Here is a 13,452-nt window from a genome sequence, read left to right on the forward strand (position 1 = left end):
ACGCAAGGAAGGCCATGCAGCAACGGGCGTGCGCCCTGATTAGTCTCCGTACCGTACCCCAACCGCAGCCTATGCAGGGCAGCAGTACCAGTCGACCAGTCACCAGCAGGTACATGCATAAAACACAGCCTCTCGTAGTGTCGAGCGTAATCGATTCTGGAGCAGGTTGCTCCAGCTTAGTTGAGGTAATCAGCTGCTCTGAACTTTATCGTCATTGCCTCTCGTCCCCTTGGGTGCTGTTCCTTCCCCTGGTGTCCGACGCTCTGTCAGGCCGAACCCCTCGAGTCGCAGCCGATTCAGTGGTCCGCACTCTGCACTGCTTGAGCTGTGCAATCTGCAGCGATAGAGGCTATAGTGAAACGGCCGAGATCATGCAACAGGCTGGTCCATGGCCTAGATGCAACGAAGAGCATCCTCGTGACCTGCTTGAGGGGCTAGCGGGCTGCTACGCTTCTTAATGGTGTGCCTGAAGTATGCCTGGTATATGGCGAAGCGAGTCCGTCTGTCCGCTCGCACCCTGGTGACTCATGATGCACACATATCAACTGACCAGTCCGCACGCAGTGTGTGTATCCGTCAAGACCCCAACATTTCGAGTGGTGGCGGCGAGGAACGACGAGTGAGGAACCTCGTCATCCACTCCGGTCGGCCGCGGGGCAGCCAGCCGGGGTTCGTGGTTGGTGGCGCGACGCGTCGAGCCTTTCCGATGTCGCCTTGTTCAGCACGCCCACCATCACCTTCCAGCCTGGCATATCCATGACGTGGCCCCCTCCATATAGCTCTGCATGCAGCGAAACGGAGTGCTGGAAGGGCACGAGTGATATCTGATATGTCGCACAGAGAGAGTCGCGTTCAATGCACAGCTTGCGCGGCTTGCTGGCTTGGGTCACCTTGGCTTTTCTTGGGTCACGGGTTGTATTTCAGGACCTCAAGGACTGGCTAGCCTGGCGCTTCCCCGCGTCGGCCCCCGCCTGTAGCCGGCGTCCCAGCACGAAGGGGAGAAGCGCGTTCTGTTTCCGCAATTATTCCGATTGCAGTCTTGACGAATTCACCGACCCTCTACCCTTGCACCTGCAGACTCGCTTGGGTGGGTCGGCCGGGTGGGTCTGCGGGTCCGGCTATCTGGCGGGCATGGCAGGTGGTGCACGCGACGCGCCTTCCTCGACGACAGATGGCACTGTGCACTGTGCAGTGACGAACATGCGATATCGCATCATTGCTGCAGGGATCGGAACTGTTGCATCTGTGCTTCTGCGCAGGGAGTCAAGACTGCGCGCAGAGTCACCGCCTCACCCTGCAACCTTGCAACTGCCTACCTGACGGACCACCCGTGCCTCCCTGCGCAGGGAGGCTGATGACGTCGTAGCTGCGCTTCCTTGTGCAGACGATCACCTGTTAAGCTTCTTCCGGCCCTTGCCCTGGCCGCACTCAACTGCGGGGAAGACTGTTAGTGGCAGTCGTCCAACTTTCCAGTTAACAGCTTCCTCGTTCTCATCATGCGGATTTTTCGAGGGTTCGCTCTGCTCACTCCGCTCAAAATACGCTCTAATCACTTATGCATGGCAAATACTGTAGGATTCGTCTATATTGTGTGGTGCTGGGGTGCGCTAGGCAACAATGAGGGGTACGTGGCAACAGCGAGATTGTCCAGGTGTGCGGTGGATATGCTAGAAATACAACGGGGGCTTGATGTTCACGAAACTCGAGAGTGGAATTCGGGGGAAGCGCACGGATCAAGATGGTGTCTAGTGTGGTGTGGGGTGGTGATTGCTAGAGGGTGGTGGTTGTGGAGTGGGTGTGGATAAGCATGGTGGTTGAGGGTGGTTGATTGATTCTATGCTGAGCGGCGGAGGCCAGCGCTTTTAACTTGGGGTCTAGGTGATTAAATGGCGAGTATGGTGCTGTTTCGGCTCGAGTTCATGTGACTGAGCGAGGGGGAGATGGGGGGTGACGGCTCCTTAGGAGTGCTGGGAAGTGAGATGGAAAGACTCTTGATGGCGTTGTCAACGTGCTCGAGGTCCTCGCGCGAGGGAGCGCGGACAGTGCCAGTCTGGGTGTTCGTGCGGCTCAGTGCGACGGGAGTCGCCGAGTCAGGCGGGGAGGAGAAGAAGTGGTCCAGGCTAGAAGTCGAGTGCACACGACGGCCAAAGTCGGGTGTGTCGAGCGTCGGGACGGGACCAGTCGCAGCGCCGCCCCAACAGAATTGCTCGATGAAAGTCGAGTAGCTCTTCAGGCTCATGTCGTCGACACTCTGGTTCTTCGCGGTCGTCGACGGCGTCCAGCGCGGCAGCACATCGGAAGGTGAAAGAGGCGACTCTGACGGAGACAGAGGGCTGGGCTGAGGCGTATCCGACTCGGTAGCGTCTGACGACTCCTCGGAAACATTGTGGATCGGCATCGACGGCGAGTCCGAGGGCGTGGCCGTAAGGGTGTCGACCGAATCGAGCGAGGCCGTCGAGCTGCTGTTCGCACTGCCGCGAGGCGTCAGTACACCAGGGCGAGGGGAGGCGGGGTTGTGGTTCGCGAACGAGAACGGCGACATCGGCGGCGAGGTAGGCGTGGGCGAGTCCGTGCCAGGCATCGGCGAGATAGGGCCACCAAAGTGCGCGAGCTTGGGCGTGTAAAAGTCCGCAGCCGCGAACCGACGGCGGCCGGTAGCAGGAGCAGCCGCCGTGGAACCAGAAGCAGAGTCAGCCCTGCGAGGCGTCGTGCCGGTCGAGGAGCGCTTAGAAGAGTTGAACGCGGCCGCGAAGTCGTAAGCAGGGAGCTCCTTGCTCGACTGGCGCGGGGAGAAACGTGCGTTCTTCTTTCTCGGCGAGATTGGCCGCGCAAGCTCGGCGTCCTCCTCCTGGAGACGATTCAGGCGCGCACGAAGATCGGCCATGCGGTCGGCATCGGCACTCGTGACGCCCCACGTGCCGCGCGAAACGCTCTTTCCGGTTCCGGGGAGAGTCACCTTGGTGCGCTTGGGCATGTAGGACGGGGTCTTGGGTGCCTTGAGGTCAAACAGGACATGGTAGTTCTGGCCACCGTTCGAGTCCCAAATCTCGCGCCCGGCAGTGTTGTAGCGGATACACAGGAAGAGCGTCTTCTCGTCAATGCGGTCGAGCAGGTCGTCGAGCTTGAGAGTGAACTGGAAGCGATCAAACGAGCCGCCACGAATGCTCTCCTTGTACGACGCAGTGACCTCTGAGACAGTCTGCCACCAGTCGAACGTGAAACGAACGGCGACCCACTTCTCGAAGGCAATGTTGCGGCAGAGCACAACACCACGCAGAGCTGTGCGCTCCTCGTTGAGACCGAGACTCTCGAGATAGACATCCTCGTCGGGTCCGTGAATCGTCGGAAAGTTGGGCATGCGAACGTGCAGCACCTTCTTCGGCGGCTCCTCTTCTTCCTCATCCTCGTCCTCAGACATCTCGGTGGGCGACCCCTGTCGGCTGACGACCTTGGGCTTCTGATCCTGCAAGAAGAGCTTGACGCGCTCGAGCTGAGGGTCGAAGTGCACGTATTTCGGGCAGTTGGGGGTCGTCGGGCAGCTCTTGGAAGCAAACATCGGGCGCTTCTCGAGCGGTGTGCCGTTGGGGCCAAGAGGTCCATTGAACTTGAGGGCGGACTTGACGACCTCGCCACTCTTCTTGCGGATGACAGTGTATCGGGTGGAGGTTGCGTTGTCAGCCATGGCGGGAAGGGCAGGGACGAGACCACCGAGGTCGAGCTTGAGTCCGGTGTCACGGCGCTCGCGAGGAGTAATCTTGGGACCAGAGTCGCGGCGAACGAGAGTAGGAGTCTGAACGGGAGAAGCCACGGGTGACTCGTGTTCAGGCGTGCGAGCTGCCGGCGGCGGCGACATGGCGTGGCGAAGGGAGTACAGGGATGTGTCAGAACGCACACGAACTGGATCGCGACGAGGGAGCATCATGGCTTGCGACGACGGCCCGAAGGACGGCTGGGGCTCTTCCGATGTGGGCGAGCCGGCGACCGAGCCGTTCGATGACTGCGGCGAAGCCGGGTCTCCCAGGCCAGTGAATCCAAAGATACGCGGGCGACGTGACCGACGAGAAGTCGGGACAGACGGAAGGGGCTCGGTGTTGCGCTTCGGGGAGCGGACTGCCGGGAGGACGTTGGAAGCGATGGTGATGCCGAGTGCAGAGCTACGGGGAGACAGGACCCTGGGGCTCTTGCGCTCCTCGATAGCGGGAGGCGTCGTAACAGTCTTATCGCTGAGCGTGGGGGAGGGCGTGGGAGGGTGGAGAAGGATGTTGGAGGCGGCGGTCAGACTCTGCGTCTTTGTTGTTCCCAACTGGGGCACGGCCGTCTCTGAGGCTGAGCGGCGAAGATCGACACGGATCGGCATCTGCTCGGCCAGGCGCTCAGAGGCCATGACCGCGTCGACCATGTCGGTGTCTGCCGAGAGAGACGACGAAGAGTACGGCATGGTGGTAGTCGTGCGTATTATGTCGAGATCGAGGGAGACACTGGCACGGTCGGCGCTGGGTCTGCTGGCGACAAGCCAGGTGTTGGAAGGGCGCCGATGGAGTGGAAGATTGTTGTGGGAATCGGGTGGAGGGAACGTGAGGGTGATTTGGACAGGTTTTCTTCGCTGATATTAGACCTGTCTCACTCTTGTGTGCTGGATGGCGTACGTGGGAATGCTGAGATGTGTGGATGTGTGTCACTCGTTGCTGCGCACAAAGTCAGCAACGTCACTCAGCGGAGTGCCAGTGGACGGGATGGAAATAAAAGCTTCGCAGAGCGCGGTAATCTCCCCGCGGTGTAGCAGATACTGCACGGTCGCAGGACACCGTCGACCCCCAACAGTTGACTAAGTGGGGAAGAGATAATAAGGTTTTTTGGGCGAGGGAGATTGTGTGATATTCGTGATTGTCTTTGCGTCAGGCACGCCAGGCCGTACTCACCTATGCACAGATGCGAGTGTCGATGCGTTCGTGTTACAATGCGAATGATGCTGTTGAGAGGATGTAGATTTTCGTGGTCGAGTGCACGGGTGGTTGAAGGAATGTGAACGGCTTGGTGTGTGTAGGTATGGAGGTCCCACTACAGGTCACGGGGCACTTTGATATTATACGAGGAAGGACACCGAGGCTTGACAGGGGATCGCTGTCGACGACGCGATGGCGCACTAATGGCGAGGTTCCAGGCGCTAGGTGCACTTGCCTCGCTCGGTAGGGCGGACACTAGAGGCTGGGCTTGCTGGGTTGGGTAAGGGGCTTGGCTTGTCCTTGTCTCGACCTGGGTTTCGAGGCTGGCGGCTGGGCGTTCGGTGGCTCTATCTGTGGCGTCGCCGTCGCTGATTTAGGGAATGCTGTCGCGTCGGAGACAACAGCGAGCGGGGCAATGTGTGTTCGTGACGAGGTATGTGCGTGAGCGCGCGCCGACGATGAGACGTGCGAGTGGGTTGTGTGAAGGAAAGAAATGAAAGAAGTTGCACAAGAGTCGACGGATGAGACGCGTAGTACGAGTTACAGCGGCGGACAAGGATAGCACAGGTGGGAGATAGAGGAGCGCGGGTCAGGCTGCATCGACACGGTGTCAGTCTCGAGTTCTGGGCCTGAGAAATCACAGGCGCAGGGCTGCAGGCGAGGCAAGGGGCAGTTGTCGTACGCTATTCTTCTCTTTCGGGTTGCATTGAAGATCAGGCAGCAGGCGGCCGGGCGGGCCGGCGGACGAGGAGAGCGCTCATCCCAGGCGAGCCGCAGCGCAGGCATCCGACCCACCCGGTGCAGGCCGGTGCAGGTCGCAGGCGCTGGGGTGCGGCTGTGATTGGGACTTGGCCGACTGCCGCCATCGGTGTCCTGAACAGAGCCAGTCCCTGTACGTTCCTGTCAGTTCCTGTTAGGGCGCCGAGGGGCAGCGATGTGTTCCTTTCGTTCCTTGAAAATTATCCCCTCCTCCACGGCCTCTCACCCGCTCATTACGAAATGCATCCTGTTGAGCGGAGCAGTGGCGAGCAGGCGCACCCGCGAGCACAGCAGCGTGCGGTATGTGGTGCATGCGCCGGCGTCTGCAGTGCCAGTTGGTACTATTCTGGTCGATAAACCAAGCTGTTGGTACTCCGAGGCAAAGGCTCATGTCAGCAGACGAGGATACGAGTGCACGCAAGCTGGCACATTGGCAGGCTGGCACGGTTGGTGCATCTGCGCGGACGACGATCGTTTGAGTGTGGGATCAGGCCAGGCCCGTCATCAGGGATTCCAAGCGGTGGGGTATTTTAGCACTGGCACTAGCGCGTCTGGGAGGGCAGGAAGCCCAGGGCGTGTGCGGCGCGTGCGGTCCGCCAGGCAGCCAAAGGTGCGCTCAGTGCGCATGCTCGCTGGGTGCACGGAGTATTCGCCCAGCGCCAACGGCCCAAAGGCCACGGCCAGAATTCGACGATCAAAATTTCATGTCACGGGCCCGTCCGGCAGACACCCTGCCTCATGTGCAGAGTGATACGGCAGTACCTTCCACGCACGGCAGGCGTATGCATCTTTGCTTGTCAGGAGCAGAAGGTAAAACGATTCAATGCATTCAGTCTCTGCATCCGGCAGCATGCACAGCTACGAATCGCTGCACCTGAGCTCGTGCTTTCCCGAAGACGTGCGCGCGTGCACTCGCAGGCGGGCGCGTCCGTCCCGCTCACCTTTGACGCTAACTGCGGCAGTCGTGCTTCCCCCTGGGGTCCCATCCTCCCCACTCAGCTGGGCGTAATGCTATTCGCTTTACCGTTTTTTTTTTTTCAACCTTCCCATGTCCCAGTCGATCGTATCGCTGCTTGGCGGGCACAAGATCAGGAGACCGGCTGTTCCTCGATTCTCTTACGCCCGTGGTCCAATCCGATGCGATAGGAGTTACGTTCACCCGCCCCATCTTTCCAACTTGACTCACACGGCCCCGCGCCGAGAGACAGAGCTAGCAGAGCTAGCAAAGCTGGGAACAGACAGCACCTACGCAGCACACCTATTATAGTCTTGAGTTAGACTTAACGGCTCACCCTCGCATTCCGCATCCATCCCGCGGAAACAGCAGAGACATCGTGCCTGTCCCAGTCGTGTTCCCACACTTTGAGTCGTCTGGGCCGAGAATCCGTGCCGCCGTGCCGAAAGATTTTCCAAACCTTGCACAAGTCATGCGCTGAGCAGACCATCTTCAACCTGGCTCGAGTGGCTGCGTGACAGACAGTTCATGTTCATGGCAGCTTGCAAGACTGGCGGGATACGCCGCCTTCGTTCCATCCTTTCTGTGTGACAGCTGTCCGCCAGCCGAGTCACACACATGTCCAAGACTTGCCGCAGAGGCGTTCCCTAGCGTGTGCAGCTTCAGGAGCAGAAGTCCTCCTTGTCCTGGCTTGAACGGCTTCTGCCGCAGCCAAATGTCCCCATCTGACTCAAGTCGACCGTCAGATGCCACTCGTGCGATCGTGGCCGCGCATCGGCAAGCATTCGAGTCGCACGACCACCAGCCGGTGGCGTATCACCATCAAGAACACTATCTCCAGCCGCTGCATTCCCTATCATGAGCCACGGCAAACCCGGTGAAAGCATGAGGACACGAGCAAGGTACCAGCAGGGCCAGCAGGGTTAAACCAGCCTAAGCTGAAAGCGCTGGCGTGCTGGCTGATCGCACAGTAAGGTTGGGCGGGGCGAGCGGGCGCTCGCTTCCGCTCGCTTTTCGATCTACACCCCCGCCCCCACCTGATCCGTCACCCCGCGCTTTACGAAAACCTGTCAGGTCTGTCAGACCTCTGCGGGGCTGCCATGCGGCCCAGTGCGCCCAGTGCCTGCGTGCATCACTTCGCACGCTTCCCCAGCTGCCCCAGCGTGGCCCACTGTGGGACGGCGCTGGGCCACGGACTGCGGCGGCGCATGCGGAGTGCGCGGAGCACGCGGAGGACTGTGGGGCATGCGTGCCGAGGCTGCCGGTTGCAGAAATGGGTTGCCTCCGAGAAATGAAGGCGGAGGTGGTCGACCTGTCGCCACAGAAGAAGGCACGACCCGCTACCCGCAATGTGGGGATGGCAATTGTCCATCTTCGAGGCGCGGGGGACGTGCGGTGAGACAATGGAGACAAATGGCGGGCCTGGACTAGCTGGACTGTAGCATGTGGTGGTGGGCAGGCGCGCACGCCCGCACGCCCGGTCCGGAATTCTGGGTCTCGGCAGGAGAAAGGAGATACAGGAGTGACAAGAGATAGCGGTGCACGAGGCAGCGACGCGTCGGCTCGTCGCTTGGAACGCGTCGAGCCAGCCTACCCCGATCCTGGACATGCCGCACGGACACGAATCACCAGCAAGGAAGGCGTGTATCGCTGCCTGGTACCTGATACAGAAGAGCTCGCGCGTATCGGGCCCATTCCCACGGCTGCATACCACACCGAGACATTCGAGGACCAGAAAGAAGACATGAATATGCCAAGTGCATTCACCCACCCGCCGCCTCATTTACGATTACCTGACACCGCCTGTTGCCTCATTCGTCCGTTTGCCTCTTTGCGATCTCGACATCGGCCTGACATTCCCCACCACTTGCTTCTTCTTCAAGCTGGTGGTATTCAACCCTCGATCCACCTCTACCTCTTACAGTCGCAGCTCGAGATCCCGATCTCCTCAAGTTGCATCTGAGATCTCGATCTCGTCTCTGAGTTGCCTCTCCCCACTCACTCGGTCGCCCTCGACGCTTACGCTTGCGGAAATCGACCCCAATGCATGCCTCAGTCCATGAAGAATGTTTCGTGGCGTGAATCCGTGTTATTGATAAAGTGTACGTTTGATTATTCTTATTGTTCTGGTTCGGGGAGGTTTGGTGGCGGGGAACGTCTAGTTCTCTCACACCCTATCTACGATTTCCGGGTTGGATAGAGTCCGATTGCTTAGTGCGATCGGACTCTCGACTCGGAAGTGTTTGAGACTGCAGCGGTTTCAACCAGCCTTGGTGGTGGCTGAGTGAAGCGCGCAACAGGCCCCTAATGGCGAGCACGGGCTTAGAGCTCGTTGACCTTGGGGAAGGGCTTGGCACCCTTGACATCGCACTTGCAGAGGCAGATGGCCTCGGTGGGCTGGGCAGAGCCGGTGACGGAGACGGTCTTGGTCTCGGTCTGGGTCACGGTCTGAGCCGAGGGGGTGGGGCACTCGAGCGACTGAGTGGCAGACGAGATGGTCTGCGAAGAGATGGTCTCGGAGGTGGCGCTCGAGGTGAAGCTCGAGACGGTCTCGGACGAGGCGGTGTGCGAGGTCGAGATGATGTCGGTAGGGAAGGTGCCAGTGACAGAGGAGACGGTGGAGGAGCCCTCAGTGTACGACGAGGCAGTCTTGGAAACAGTCTCGGAGGTGGCGGTCTGCGAAGCGGTGGCGGATGAGATGGTCTCAGAGTACGAGCCGGTCTCCTGGCCCTGCGAAACGGTCTGCGAGACGTGCTCCTCGACGTTGCCGGTGTGCTCGCCGACGATGGTGCCCTGCTCAATGAGGGTGCCCTCGATAACAAGCGAAGAGGAAGCAGACTGGACGAGCTCATCGGCGACGGCAATCAGACCGACAGAGTACTGGCAAGTGTCGGCGGAGGCACCGTTGGGCTGGATCGAGACCTTGACCTTCTCACCAACGTTGGCCTCGCCGGTAAGCATGAGAGAGGGGTTCTGCGAGTTGACGAGGATCTCGTTGCGGGCACCGTTGGCGGTGTTCTCGAAGACGGCCTTGAGGGAGACCTTGTTGGCAGTGGAGACGAGCGAAACGGTGAAGGCAAGCTTCTCCTTGGTCTTCTCGGGGGTGTAGGTGAACTCGGCGTGGGCGTTGTTGGAGCAGAGGCCGAGCGAGGTGACGTTGTTCTTGAGGAGACCACCAGACTCCTCAATGTCGAGACCGGAGCAGCGGCCGTCGTTGTTGGTGACACCGTTCTTGATGACCTGCTGGATGAACGACTGCTGAGCGTTGGCGTTACCGATGATGGAGACGGTTCCACCGGTGGAGAGACAGGCGGCCGAGATCTCCTGGTCGAGAGGCGACGAGGGGCGGACAACAATGTTGGAGCCGCCGCCCTGGTTGACGGTGCCGGAGCCGGTGTGAGTCGAACCACCGGTCGAGCCGCCGGTGGAGCCACCACCGCCGATGCCGCAGAACATCGAGATGACAGAGGACATGACATTCTTGAGCATGCCGAAGGTGCGCTCCTCGAGCTGGCCGTCGGGGCCGATCACGTCGCGCTTGCCGTTCTTGGGGTGGACCTCGTCGGCCGAAAGGTGGCCCCACGAGACACGGATACCAGCCTCCTTGGCCTTCTGGAGGAGCTTGAGCTGCTGAGGCTTGGTGTAGTCGAGGCCGTCGGTGAAGACGACGACACCGGCGTGGTCACGGGCGTCCTGGCCGAGGTTGATGATCTGCTCGAGACCCTGGGCAAGACCCTCAGAGATCTTGGTGTTGCCCTTGGCGTCGATCTGCTGGATGGCCTGGAGAGCGGCGTTCTTGTCGTTGCCGAGGGCGTAGCGGAGGGTGCTCTGGTCGTTGAACGAGACGACCGAGACGCGGTCCTGCTGGAAGTTCAGGCCATTGATGACGTCGGTCGAGGCAACGAGACGGAGGTTGTTGGGGTCAGTGCCCTTGTTCGAGGCCGACGAGTCGACAACGATCGAGACGGAACGAGCGGCGTTACAGACCTGGTCGCTGCCGCGCTCGCCGAGCGAGGTGGGCATGGCGTTGGCCGCCGCGACGAGGAGGGAGGCACCAGCGAGGAACTTCATCGTTGGTGTTGATCAAACGTGAGTTGAAACGAGTGTCGAGGTTATACGAGGCAGACGTGACTGTTCGAGGCGTGTAAAAAGAGTGTGAATGACCTTTTGGTTCGTCGGAGAAGGCGTCGAAAGGCGTTGGCTTCGATAGAGAGCTTCTTGAGGCTATGTAGAGAACCTCTTATATATGCAATGGTCGTCGCACAACAATCGTTGCATGTTCTGACTCTGGCCTCGTAGACAGTGTGGTTCCCGCTGTCTGCTATACTCACACAAGTGTCAAGGCATCTTTCTCCTCTTGCTCTCTCCCGTGTTGCAACTCAAACTCTCGAGAGCGCGGGGAGAGTCAAGCTCTACGAAACTCGAGACATGCACGGCACAACATGCATTCCCGACACTTCAACTCTGGGCCACCCAGACTGAGGCCGTGTGTCAGCTTACCGAGCGTTCCGAGTTCTACCAGGCTCTGCCCGCCTCTGCCCGCCCATGATCAGATGGCTCACGTTACGTCTGGACGCCACAGGCTCTACGGTGGGATTCGACCATCTGTTTCGGCACGGTTGTCTTTACCGCTGGACCTCAGGGCCGCCCCGCCAGTCGCACCCAGCTTACCCCTTGCCCACCGTAAGACTGCCAGAGAGCGTAGGTTACACGCCCAGAGGACGTTTGAGCGTGTAGGTTGTTGGCATGCTGCATGGAGCATTACGCTTTCACTTAGGTTCTCGACGTCCGTTCCGCAGTCTATCTTAAGCTACCTGCTCGCCACTGGGCCCCTGCGCCCTTCCTTCTTCCAGTCCAGAAGGCCATGCACATGCCCGGGAACAACGCGGATTCATCTACGACTACAGCCTGTTTACTAACCTGCACCCGCAGATTCGCCCAAGGCAGCTGTTCTCCTGAATTCGCTGCACGCGACGGCCTCCCGGCGCACTTGCCCGTGTGCCGGGAGCGGGTTAACTGAAGCAGACCACTTAGGTACGCTTTAGAGTGTCCAAATGGAGTGCGTCGGAGAGCTACGGTGGTACAAGCATGTCACAGTTGCGTGCGTCAGCAACAGCAGCGTGATGCAGCTAACAGCAGGTTGGCTGCGGCGACTGCGGTGATGTTCACGAGCCAAAAGCGTCTATCAGTGGTAAGCATCGGTCATTGAGGAGAGCAGCTGCACCCATAGCAAGCTAGTGGCCCGAGTTGCGCGTCGTAGAGCACTGTGAACGAATGGTGCGACATGGAGTTGCTGAGCAGCTCGAATGTGATCCTGCGGCAAATAGGCTCTGGACACACTCGACCCAGTTGCCAGCGACCCTGCTACCACAGCGGGAAACAATCCTCACGCGAGCGGCCCTCATAGAACTGTTCCAGACAACATCGGAGGCGGCGGTCACAGCCCGTTTCCGCGCTGCCTGCTGGCCAGCAGCTGGTGACCGCCTGGAGGACAAGACTGGTGACACGGCAGACTGCTTGAGCCGACGAACTCTAATCGGCGGGTTGCGCGCTGCCCCTGTCTTCCCTTTGCTCTTCCCTCCGAATCTGATGTGAGCGGCAGCATCTGGCCATCTGTTTCGTCCGTCTTGATGGAGGGGAGCGGCACCATGGGATGTGTGCACCAGGTGTTATGGGCATCGCTGCAACGTTTTCAACCACATCCAGTTCAACACTCTCGTTGTCGCCAGCAGATGAAGTTAAGCACCGTTATGCTTATCCCTCAATACCCCCTATTCCTCCGTGTTGCGCAGCAGGTGCCATCCTCTCACAGTTGTTGCGCTGCGCTTCGGACCTGGTTGCACTGAGGCATTACATACACTCAAGCATTACGGTTAACAACTCGCAGCGGCAGAGCTACGAGGGCGTTGCATGCTTGTTTGCTGCTTGAGTGTGCGCTGTACGCGCCCGGTACGACAGGGGCCGTGCCGAACTCGGCGCACCATGTGCGAGTGTGTGTGTGTCAAGCTCGTCTCACCTTCAGGCGCACGCTGCCAATGATCATCCCCTGGCTTAGGCTCCCGGTATCACCACCTTAGCAACGGCCATCCAAGTTCACATGCTGTACCCGGTTCACAATGCGAGTGCACTACTGCACGTAGAGCCGACCCAGCCTCGGAGCTATTCAGATGCTTGGGGAAAGCATGTTGGTCGCAGAGTTTGCTCACATCACGACCGGATCACGAGCTGGTCAGAGCCCACGGGGTGTCCTCGCCAGCCTGTTGGCTGCCCACTGAGCTTGCTGAGCTTGGTGCAAGCGCTGGCGGTCTATTAGGTTCTCGCCGCAACTAAGAGGGCCTTCTTGACATCGCTCTTTCGTCCACTGGCTAGCTCGCCAGCGAAACTTCTCAGACCCGCATCGTGCTTGAGCTACACTCTGTTTCGCCTCACTCAGCCACGAAGACAGGTCCCAGCGTGACTGTTCCGTGTTCCAGCTGCCTCCCACCTCCCACCGGCGTTTCACGCCTCCACAACAGATCATGTGAGAATGCACGGACGGCGCCGGATGACGCATGACGCAGCTCACTGCAAGCTCCCAGCTACGTCCCGCCCCAGCCGAACGCTATCACCTGTGATAGATGTGGCGGCGCTCGCTTAGACCCACACTGAGTACGCGAGTCGCCCTCGGCTGGAACGCACTCTTGTGCCTGGCAGGATGGCTGCGGCATGCGCCATAGTATGCATGACACAAGCATAATCTTTCTCAGCTTCAAGCTCACTGCGAGCCACTGACGTTGCGGAAGCATCAAGTTGAAC

General features: G+C 59.7%; 2 protein-coding genes across 2 annotated transcripts; both read right to left on the bottom strand.

The window, feature by feature from the left end:
* Nucleotides 1-1,882: 1,882 nt before the first annotated feature.
* A1Q1_00919 (protein phosphatase regulator) lies at nucleotides 1,883-4,438 on the bottom strand (the record flags this gene model as incomplete). Its single annotated transcript, XM_014325542.1, has 1 exon — nucleotides 1,883-4,438. The coding sequence occupies one exon, from the start codon at nucleotides 4,436-4,438 to the stop codon at nucleotides 1,883-1,885; it is 2,556 nt and encodes an 851-aa protein (XP_014181017.1).
* Nucleotides 4,439-8,979: 4,541 nt separating this feature from the next.
* A1Q1_00920 (uncharacterized protein) lies at nucleotides 8,980-10,728 on the bottom strand (the record flags this gene model as incomplete). Its single annotated transcript, XM_014325543.1, has 1 exon — nucleotides 8,980-10,728. The coding sequence occupies one exon, from the start codon at nucleotides 10,726-10,728 to the stop codon at nucleotides 8,980-8,982; it is 1,749 nt and encodes a 582-aa protein (XP_014181018.1).
* Nucleotides 10,729-13,452: the final 2,724 nt, after the last annotated feature.

The sequence above is a fragment of the Trichosporon asahii genome (assembly GCF_000293215.1).
Source record: "Trichosporon asahii var. asahii CBS 2479 unplaced genomic scaffold scaffold00038, whole genome shotgun sequence".
Taxonomy (NCBI): Eukaryota; Fungi; Basidiomycota; class Tremellomycetes; order Trichosporonales; family Trichosporonaceae; genus Trichosporon; species Trichosporon asahii.